This window comes from Phaseolus vulgaris, chromosome 7 (genome assembly GCF_000499845.2).
Source record: "Phaseolus vulgaris cultivar G19833 chromosome 7, P. vulgaris v2.0, whole genome shotgun sequence".
NCBI lineage: Eukaryota > Viridiplantae > Streptophyta > Magnoliopsida > Fabales > Fabaceae > Phaseolus > Phaseolus vulgaris.
In genome coordinates this window covers 39,091,021-39,103,107 of record NC_023753.2, presented here as the reverse complement: position 1 = coordinate 39,103,107, position 12,087 = coordinate 39,091,021, and the positions used below count along the sequence as shown (strand labels likewise).

General features: G+C 27.2%; 1 protein-coding gene across 1 annotated transcript; it reads left to right on the top strand.

The window, feature by feature from the left end:
• Positions 1-2,008: 2,008 nt before the first annotated feature.
• LOC137828413 (transcription repressor OFP15-like) lies at positions 2,009-2,891 on the top strand. The gene has a single exon (XM_068634980.1). The coding sequence runs from the start codon at positions 2,069-2,071 to the stop codon at positions 2,786-2,788; it is 720 nt and encodes a 239-aa protein (XP_068491081.1). The 5' UTR covers positions 2,009-2,068; the 3' UTR covers positions 2,789-2,891.
• Positions 2,892-12,087: the final 9,196 nt, after the last annotated feature.

Here is a 12,087-nt window from a genome sequence, read left to right as displayed (position 1 = left end):
AATAATTTTTTTTTATTATTATTATCTCTTGTTATTTAAATTTGGTTTAATTTTTGTATTTAGTGCATCTTGGGAACTGAATTCAAAATAAAGACAAGTGAGCACCCAAAAAAGGAGAATAAAGAAAATAAAAGGTTTCTAAAATGGATCTTGAGTTTAGTTAAACTTGGTTATGAGTTTCTTGAAGAAGCAAAATTGCTCAATCAGCTTAAATAATTGATCCAAAAAATGTGCCACAAACGGTAATGAGGCAGTTACACTTAATTTAATCACTAAACACATCATTAATTAATTATTTAATTTGAGAGAGAGAGAGAAAAGAACCATGGAGATTAATTCAAATATTAATCAATGAATAAGCATTATAAGTTAGATGTAACGTAAACGTTGCGTAATGAAAACATCTTTGCCATAATACCACAGATTAAATTCAAATTTTCATCAACTTTTTTGTTAATGCTTATTAATTAAAGTCATTACTATTTTTATTTAAAAAACATAGGTTGACTTGGGAGTTAAATGTGTATTTATTGTGATAATTAACAGTTTTATGCCGTTATCTGATAAGAAAAATGCAACGTAAAAGAAATTAAATAATATATTTGATTTCAACAATTTAAATTTACTATTTGGTTATATTTTTATTCTATTAATTTATTATGTAGTCAAAATTAGCTTGCAAAATAATTATTTATTTATAGTCAAACACATGTAATTAATATTTTCAAATTAGACAAGAGTTATTGAATTTTGAAATGTTAATTTTATGGTTTAAGTATTTTTAAAAGAGATAATTATTGATAACAATTACTCCTTCAAATATTTTACGCAACGTTTTAATTATCAGAATTTGAATTTGAATTTAGAACATTTTTACACGCTTATTTCGTTGAATTTGAATTAAAAGAGTTATAGTTCATTCTTATACCTTATATTAAAACTATTCAATACTTTATCAAACAGTTTTTATTAATAATAAAATTTATAAACTAGTTCTAAAATTGATTATTTAACTAAATTATTGTATTTTTGAAAAAAAAAATATTGTATTAACATGTTTGTTAAGGAGAAACTATGAAGGATAATTTTGATTCTAATGGAGGTGTAAGTCTTTGAGTCTAATTTCAATACAATCGTTTTTTGAAAGTAGAGTTGTAGGTATATATGTTCGTGTCATTGAATTTCTTGTATGAATGACGTTAAACATAATATATTTATAAATATTACAGTACATGGATATGAATGAAATGTTATAATTTACAAATTCATAATTGCATTCACTAAATGAAATGTAATTATTAATGTGTTGTGGTATAAATTAAAAAATATAAATTTTTTTTGAATGATTATTGATTATATAATATTGAAAGGTAGAAAAATAATACTTTATCGTATTTTCTTGTTTAAAATATACAATTATTATATCTTACACAGAAATAAAAACTATAAATGATGAATCTTAATATTGAGTAGCCGAGGAGTTCCTAGAGAAAACTAGAAGATTTTTTTTATTTTTACATACGTGTACATATATAAATTTTGTTGTAAAAACAAACAAAATTTTGTAATACAATATTTGAAATATGTAAGTTGAAAGTACATACCAATATTTTAATTTTAATGATATAATTATTAAAGCAAATAACGGATTGTGTTACAAAACTAAAAGTGAATGAAATATGTTATATTTTGAAGTTAGAAATACTAATAATCGTTAAACATTAATTTTTTTTAATAATATTTTTTTATAAGTGATGATTATTGTTTAAAGTGTGAGTCTAACTAAAATATCAAATTATATAATAACTATTATTATTTAAGGTGTGAGTAGAAAAGTAAAATTGTATAATAATATTTAAGATGAATTTTTTTTATTAAGAAAATATAATAAATTTGGCTGAGATACATTTATTTGTATGGGTGAAAAAGTTATAAGAAATAGATGAAATGAAACGTATCTTTGTTTGACCCACCAAGTTGTCCTTTAAAATCTTCTCCCCACACACTCCATTTTCATTTTCTGACCATCCATTAATATCTCCATCTACTTAATAACTTCAATTTCAAAATGAAGTTCTTTTCTCTTCTCAAAAACAACACCACCGCCAACAACCACCATCACCGATCCTCCACCTCCTCCTCCTCCTCCTGGCCCTGGCCCTCCTGCCACCAACCCAGAACCCTCTCATTCAGAGCCGCCGCCACCGCCGCCACAACCAACGACGACGTTTTCAAAGGCACCAACTCAACCGCCTCTCAAACTCCGGATTCCTTCTTCACGGACTCCCCCAACTCCGCCAGCTTCTCTTCCGCTTCCAACGCATCCCGCGCCGTGGACCCCACCGAGACGGTTATTCGCGGCCTTCGCTCGGACCGGCTTTTCTTCGAACCGGACCAGACCAGCTCCATATGGGAGGCGAAACTCGCCACCCTCGCACCCTTCAAAAACAGCGTGGTCTTCTCCATGGACTCCACGCACCCTTACGTGGATTTCCGCAGGTCCATGGAGGACATGGTGGCCACCCACAGCGTCACTGACTGGGAGGATCTCGAGGACCTTCTCTGCTGGTTCTTCAAGGTCAATGCTCCCAACACTCACCACTATATCCTCCATGCTTTCGTCGATTTCTTGTTCGCTCTCGCACTCGCTTCTTCTTCTTCTTCTTCCTCTAACGCCATTTGTAGCACCACCACCACCGTCTCTTCTCTCTCTTCTTCTCCTTCCTCTTGCACCACTCACTGCACTCTCTGTCTTGATGAAGAAGTTGAACACCAACACACTTCTTAATCTCCCTCAATTGTATTATTAGATCATCAAAATTATAACTCATAAAATAGTTACAACCAAAATCTAAAATTACAAATATTATATAAGATATTTTTATCATCTACTATGTATCTAAATAATTCTCTATTTATATCAGAGACTCTCAAAGTAACATCAAACCTTTCTTTTATTTACATTAACATTCTTCGCTTCTCATCCCACTCAACGTCTGCATAATATATAATGATTAACGCAAAATTTCATACTTTTTTCGTTTACACAAAAAAATGAAGCACTTTGTTTAAGAGAATAGAAGAAGAAACATTTTTAAAATGATGGGCGCTTAGAATGTCAATTTTTGTTTCTTCTTCTGCAGATTATGACAGGAGGGTGGAAACTCCTATTTTTGTTTTAACTATAATGTTGTGTTGTGATGCTAAACTCATTAATTAATTGTGAACTGTGAAATCCATATGCATATATATGATAGTTAATTGATGTGTTGCTTTCGATGCTGTAGACAGTTTAACTCTCGTTGTGAATGTGAAGGTTAGTTTTGATGAGGAAACAGTGCAGAGTTTATAGAAAAATGTTAATAAATGTGGCACGTTCTGTTATAGAAGAAAAAGAAGTGATTAGGTGCTGTTCTTGCTTCAACGGCATCCTCTCATTTATGGCATAGAGAGTTCCATGTGGCTAACTTGTCACCTTCTTTTGCAAATCATTATTACTTTCAGTCAAAAAAGCTCATCAACACAAAACCATTTCCTGTGAAAAATATTCAGCTTCATGTCACCTTCAAGTGATTTTTCTTTTGTATGTGATTAGTTTGTTTATGTTACCACAACAAAACAATCTAATTGTAACTAGTTTTAAAGATTAAAAGTTTAATTTTTATGTTTTTAACTAAAATGTTAAGTGTACCCAGATAAATATAAAACAAATAAAAAACATGTAGTTGACCTATTTTATCCAGCATTGGATATGGCACAGATGGGTACATGAAAAGTGGAGTGGTGAGGGAGATCATGGCCATTGGTTTTGAATTGGGCAGTCATTATCAAATGATGGATTCAAATCCAGCTCAAAATTTTGGGGTGGTCCTGCTAAACTCTGTTCACCTGCAAGAACCAGCATTGTCATGGTCTTGAGCCAGAACAAAAAAAACACAGAAAAAATGAAAATTACTAATAGCTCTATGATGTTGGAAAACATTGTCTTCATAAGGCACTTAAATATGTCAAACTTGGAATATAAAGGTTACAGAAATCTATTATTTACCTGCCTGCAAAATCCAGCAAGAGTACAGAAAAATGCTTTCTTCAGCTTTGAAAATGCCAAAAAATACTGTTCAGGTTGAAATTGGAGCTACATGTTTGAAATTTTATGTATTTATTACTCCTTTAAAAACATTATGTTTTTCTTTTAATTTGAATTGATTTTGGTAGGACAATTATGTCCTCATAGCACCTAATTACATATAGGACATTGTATCTTTGTCACTGAGTTTCAAGTATGAAGCATTAGGGTTGTTAGAAAAAACAAGATTCTGCATACTGTTGAGAGGGTGAAGAGAATCCATTTAATCTATGGTCCCTCAAAAATTGATGGTAACAATGGAATGGTCCTTCATAAATCCCCTACAGTCCTAAGGCATATTTCATTTTTATTATTTTCAATTAATAAAAATAAATTTAAATTTTCAAATACAAAATATACTAATCTAGATAGACACAGTTTTTATCCACCTTGAGAAGAAAAAAGTGAAAACAGTGGAAAGCATCATTGGATAGGGTGCAGTCCAAAACATCTGAAAATTAATGAAAAAAACAATTTATTTTAATTATTTTGGATAGATTATTTTTTCTAATTTTTTCAAACCCATAATCACTAAAAAAAAATTATTAAATAAAAACTAATTTGAAAATAAAAAAATTATTACTATTTGAATAAATTAGAAATTATTTTATAAATTAAAAAAAAATATTTAAATTATATTTTATTATTAATAAAAAAATTTAAATTAATTTTTAAATTAATATCTAACTCATTAACTTACTTTATATTCTAAATTAGTCTTTATTAATCTTTTAAATACCAATTTAGAATCTAAAATATAGGTAACTAATTTAAATATCAATTTAGAAACTATTTTTTAAATTTTTATTAATAATAAAAACCACTTTATATATCAATAATTTTTTTGTCTCTATATTAATATCTAATTTAGTTAATATAATAATTAATTATTTTTAGTATTTAAATTTAGTTACTATTTATATTAATTTTTTTCTGTTTAATTGATCAAATATATTAAAAAATCTTGAAAAAATCTGAAATTTTATATAGTTTTTTCATTTTGTATTCCTAGCACACAAGTTCTAAAGGTGTACTCGTATACATAAACAAATTCTTTAATTAAATGAACTTAATTTATAGTTAGACCAAAAATAATCAATGATATTTATCTTGTGACCTATTAAAAGATTCCTTCAGCTGTTTTGTATATGGTAAAACATCACGTCCATTTTCTTTTCTCTCTCTCACACACATAATATATATATATATATATATATATATATATATATATATATATATATATATATATATAGAGAGAGAGAGAGAGACACACACACACACGAGAGTAGCCGTGAAAGGGAAATAAAAAAGAAGTATTTTGCAGGTTTAGAAGCTTCCTTGCTTGACGATAATCATATTTAAATGAGAAACAAGTTGGTTTGAACTTTGTAAAAATGTGTTTCCTTTCTATAATATACCAATTCCGAATCCCAAACTTATCAAGATTTGTTTATATATTATGTTATCGAGGTGTATATCTATATACACACATCTCATCAAGGTTCTGAGCATATAGTACCTTTTATCATCCAAAAACATTATTATTTAGAAAAAATGAGTAAGTGTTCATTTGTATTCTTGAGTTGTTGTAATTTTATTTTTAATTATATTCAACCTTTATGAATGAAAAAACATGCTTATCAAAGTTATTAACAAGTTTATAATGTTACTATATATCTAATTTTTTGTATAGTGGTAAATGCTACACTTTCAGAGGCACAACATGAAGTAGCAACGATGAGAACATTATATAATATGAAATTTGATCATTACAGAAAAGACAAGATTACATAATTATTAAATATGCCGATAAAAAAAGTTATTAAATACGAGAAAAAATTGAGTAATGCCCATCAATGAAAATATGATAGGAAATCTTTTAAAGCAATTCATTAACGAAGTCATTGGAGACACTAATAAAAAAAGTAAAATATTGCATGCATTAAGACTCTAGATTCACTAAACTAAATTAGTTGTACTGAGTTCATTAAATATAAATAATTAGATAACCCTATATTAATTAACTGTAGAAATACTACTGAAAAAAAGTGTGTAAAAAATATAAAGATTATTATTTCAGAAAAGAACTATTATTATAAAATTTGAGACAATTTTTTTTTTTGAAATGAAATAAGACCATGTGTTATTGTTTTTATCGATAAAATAAAAAAAAGAAATAAAAAATAGGTATTTAAGATGCTTCAATCTATTTTTATAAAGACATAATGAGAGGATGTAGGACATTTCATCTAGTTTCAGCAAACCAACTGCAGCACTGATGATCTTTGCTCCATGAATCTGCTGCCCCGTATAAAAAAATTAATTACTTTTAAGCACAAAATTAGATTGAATGACGATTCAGAAAAAAAAATTATATCTTCAATCATAATCAAGTCTTATATTTGAGTTATAAAAATAACGTTGTCTAGTTACTATATTAATTAAATTAAATAGTATTTTAAAAATTAAAATATTATTAATATTTAAATTATTTTTATTATTAATAAAATTTATAAACTAATTTTTAAATTAATATTTAATTAAATATTGAGATTTTAATTATCAAATTTAGAATTTAAGTAATTAATAACTAAAATATTAATAATTAATTAAATACCAATTTAAAAATTTTATGAATAATAAAAATTATTTTAAAAATTAATAATTTTTTTAATTTTTAAAATAATATCTAATTTAGTTAATATAATAAATAATTATTTTTAATATTTAAAATTGTTTTTTATTTAATAATTTTCTTATAATATCTCTTTCTTTAAAGTTGTGGGTTGCTGAACTATGATAAACTTGTGGGCTGCTGAAACTATGACAAACTTCTGGGCTGCTGAAACTATGAAAGTATGTGCCGAATGAAAATGAAGGTAGAAGTGTTTAATAATGCATGCTGAATTTGCCTTGCTGTGAGACAAATAAAGAGACAGAGTGCAGAGGTTTGTTAGTGTGAATTTTGAAGACCTTGGGGGAATCGAAACCAAACTTTAAGAAAATAATGAAACTGTGTCTTGTAATTAGTGAGATAATGACCTAACATTGAGACCTTCATTTTCCAAGAAGATTTGTTCTATTCTACTGCTCTCACCCCAATTCAGAATGCTATTGCTCCTTTATGTTTCCCAACTATTATTGTCAGAAAAAACACCCATTATTCAACTTCATCACATTTTATATTAGGAGGGTCATATATTAACACAGGAACAGTGAAACACATACATATTACATAATAATAAATTAATATTTTAATACTTTTTTTTTTAATTTTAAATAGTATTATATTATTATAAAGAGGTGTGAAGTGTCAAGGAAAAGCTTTTCCTTATATTAATTTTTTTCGAATCAAACTAAAGCATATTACATATTTTTATAAATTAATCTTATATGACTAGATTAACAATTCACAATACTCTAAAGTATCTTGATTTGTTTTCATTTGCATAAGGTGATATAAATAGCATGGTAGTTCTCAGAAACAAATTTTGCACCTCAATGTGTTTAGAAATACTAAATTATTATATTCACTAAATTAAATACTAAAAAATTTATTAATTTTTAGATTATTTTTTATTATTAATAAATATTTTTTAAATTAATATTTAATTAACTATCAAGATTTTAACTAGTTAAAATTTTAATAATTAATTAGATATCAATTTTGAAAACTATTTATTAATAACAAAAAATTAATTTAGATATTAATAATTTTTTTAGTATATAATTTATTTAATATAATAATTCATTATTTTTAGTTTTTAAAATTGATTTTTATTTAATAATTTTTTAATATAATATATGTTGTTTAACATTTTTTTATAATAAAGGCTGAGTGATGTTCTAGATTTTCATGGAAATGAAATACTTTTTAAGCTAATTAATTCTTCTCACTTTATTATTATTTTATATTTTTACTTCACTTTTTAATTAAATAAACTGATTCTCAACCAAATATATTTATAGAATTAATATTTCTAGACGTATCATTTGTGAAAAAAAGAATTGATATGTAATGCAATATTGTACTTAAATAAATGTCCCTTTAAAAAAGATTAAAGTACAATATTAAAATAAAGGAATGGAGCGTTGTTGGAGGAGTTATGAAAGGATTAAAGCCTTATTATCAAACTAGGGTACTTTTTGAATATCAACTTTGATTGTAATGTCTGAGTATTGAATTCAAATTTTACAAAAACTAATGTTCAGTTCATTAAAAGCTCAAAATAAAGAATAACATGAGAATGCAGTACATTTAACAAGTATTTTGTTTAATAAGTAGTTGCAATTTGAAGTTTTTGAACCTTCTTAAATGTGGTTGAGTAATAAAAATATATTTATTTCAACCCATATATAATTCGTCAAGATCAACAAATAAAAGAAAAAGAACTTGTACGAAGACATTACAAACCTTTAGAATATACATTCTGTAAGTGAAAAAAGATAACATTAACAATAAAATCTCTTACCTTCTTACGTCTACTGCAACATTTTTCAGACATCCTAATAGTCATGTCGATAATAATTTTAATAGAAAAATATGTCAAGATTTTAAAGTATATGATGGAGATCCCACGTCGACTATCGACTAGAAATGAGGACAATTCATTGTATATAAGTGGGTGTAAACCTCACTCCCATGAGCCGGTTTTATGGAGTTGAGTTAGGCTTAAAGTCCACTTCGTAACATGGTATCAGAACCATTTCGATCCTATCCTAGCAAGTATTTGTTGAGTTTATCAGGCCACCACCCATAATATGTTATCCCACGCAGGTTTGTATAGTTTGGTATGGGTCGATTTTCGATCCCAAATTACCAATTGAACTGAATTATACCGTTTGAAAATAAAACCAGATAAAACCAATGAACTTTTATTTTATTTAATTTAATTTTTTAATTGGATTTTCAGTTTTTAAATTGGACTGGTTGAATTTTAAATATTATTACATTTATAATAATACGTAACAAGTGAGTTACATTTAAAAAAGAAAATTAAGGTTATACTATATAGCAATTTGGCTTCTTTAAATACTGGCCCGTGAGACGCATTACTGATCCAATTTTAATTTGCATATTTACATTTTAAGTACTTTAAATAAATGTTAGATATAAGAATCATTCGGTTAAATAAAAGAAAAAATATATATCCAAATTAAAAAAAATTAAATATGTTTAAAAAACTAAAGAAAGAGAATGAAAATCACAAATTTTTCATGTGTTTAAATTTGAAGTAATTTTATTATAAAAATGCATTTCCTGAATGGTGATGTTGATCTTACATGATCTCATTGAATGGTTTGATTCTTCCAAGCAGCAAAGTAGTGAGAGGTATGAAAAAGGAACCAAAAGAAGGAAATGGAACACAAAAATGACCAATCCATTAAGAAAGTTGATTAATAAATGAATCATAAACTAAAGTTGATTAAGATTAATCTTTAGAGTGCATGTGTGCATGCATACTCTCACTATTTGTTTTGTGCCAAACTCCAAAACTCATTGAATAATACATCACAATAGACTTTGCTTTTTTTGTCAAGACAAGATCAACATCTTTCTGTCTAACTTTTCTTAGCTCTCTTTCTTTCTCATAACTCATCACACAACTTTTCTTCATCTTTAGGTAACAAATCATGTTAACTCTTTCCTACACAAGTACCAACATTTTCCCTTGGTTTGTTTTGGGAGATTAAGGGATATTTTTCTATATAAGAATTATATAAAAGTTGGAGCATCTAAAGTTATTCACACTTTTCTTTATAATAGGATCAAGAGTGTTGTTATTGTGTCTTTTTTTCCAGGCTTAACCATCTTCTCAACATTAAATCATGTTCCTGAGATAGAATCTACATGTTTCTCAGATGGAGTTTAATGAATTTGTCTATTATAATTACAAAATTGCAACAACATTAAAGAAACATATGGTGTGGAAAATAGGAACATGGTTTCTCTTCACAGCTAGGATTTGGAAAGGGTGAGTTGGAAAAGTTGTTAATTTAGTTGCATATCTTATCCCAAAGTTATTATGTTCTGGATTTTGTTTTGAATAATGGTCCACCATGTTTCCACTACCATGAAGATGCTGTGCTATAGAGTTGACCATCCTTTGACCAACTTTACCTGGATTTTCTTTTCTGATTTCAAGATTGAACTCACTGAAATCTCAGCTCAAAATCTGCACCTTTGCCTTTTCCTCTTTCAGTTCATCAATCTGGACCACATAACAAACAAAAGAAAAACCCTATTTTCTCCAAGGGATGATGATGCACAAACACCCCATTTTCTACAAAACATTCACTATGGTATTTTATTTTAAAATATAAAATAAATTTGAGATAAATCAATTAGAAAAGTAAAATTTTTATTAGATTTTCCTTTTCTCTAAAACTATGTTCTTTTAGAAAAGAGTCAAGCTTGAAATTCTCTGAACAATTAATAATCCAATTTTAATACTTTTCATTGTCAACTTTAATATTGGCAAAAAAAAGTTCACAACATTGAATGACAAGTCTGAATCTAAAAATACACCCATATAACCTTAAAATAGTAAGACAACAACTTGAATCTAAAACCCTAATGTTTCTGTTTTTTTTTCTATTTATATACTACTTGTTTTATTTATTTTTATTTAATATGAAATTTTCAACTTGTAAATTTACTTGTAGGGATAGTTTATGATCACATGTATATGTGATGCTTTAACCAGAGATATCAAATTATCACGAAAATATATGTTAGATGACTTAAACAAGTTTGTTTTTGTTAAAGAAAAAAACATGTTCAGTGGTGAAAAAAATTATATATTTGCAGGCATGATATTGATAGTCTTCTTCTGTCAATACTACACTTCAAAGTAAATAAATTAAGACTACAAGAAAATTATCAAATAGAAACCAATTTGTAGAAACAAAAAATAATTAGTTGTAATAGTAACTAAATTAGAGACCATTTTACAAACTAAAAAAAAATCTGGTTTCTAAATTAGTTTCTATTATGTTCTATTATTGTTAAATAGTTTCTAAATTGGTATCTAATTAGCAACCAAGGTTTTTGCTACCAAATTTAGAAACTAAATAATTGGTATTTAAAACCTTAGTTGCTAATTAGATACCAATTTAGAAACTATTTAACAATAATAGAAACTAATTTATAATTTTTTTTTTAGTTTCTAAAATGGTCTCTATTTTAGTTCTTATTGTAACTAATTATTTTAATCTCTAAAAATTAGTTTCTATTTCATGATTTTTTTATAAATAAAGTCTAAATTAACAAAAATAACAGATACATTCCCTTAAAAAAATATGAAAAACTCTAAATCTAATTTTCACAACCTTAAAATAGTTTTCTAACTATTACAAAGTATTCAAAGAATAGTAGTCTTTAACAGTAAATATAACACAAACAAAACTAAGGTAGGAAGCCGAATATGAGGGATTGATGATGTGTGAGCTTAGTAAATAAAGTGCAGAAAGGAGTCTGTAATATGGTTTTGTTGGGATGAAGATTGAGAGATATTTGAAAGAGTGAAAAAGCAGAGTGTGTAGTGTGAGAGTGATGAAGGGCAGAACCTACCTCCCTGAGAGGTTGTAAATTGAAATAGAGATGTTGCAGTGTGAGAATGAATGCGAAAGTAAATAGAAACAAGAACTAAATAGAGTATTCATTCACCCAACTGGCAATTATACTAAAAACAAAGAGTACGGAGAAGAGAAAGATTAATGGCACCATGGGAAATGGTGCAGGGAAGTTCTGTCACCAAAATTTCTATTATCATATCACTGGAAGCCATTAAAACCTTGTGTCTCTCCCAACTTGGACCCTTCATATTATTGTGATTCAAATCCCAATGCTTTTCTACTCAAAAGCTGGCAACCATTTTTGACCAAATCCCTACGCAAAACCTCAACTCACGCAATGGATTCGCTCATCCGCACGGCCACTGCCAAACCCAAAATCTGCA

Coding starts and splice junctions, on each gene's coding strand:
- LOC137828413 (XM_068634980.1), top strand. CDS start 2,069: ATGAAGTTCTTTTCTCTTCTCAAAAACAACACCACCGCCAACAACCAC.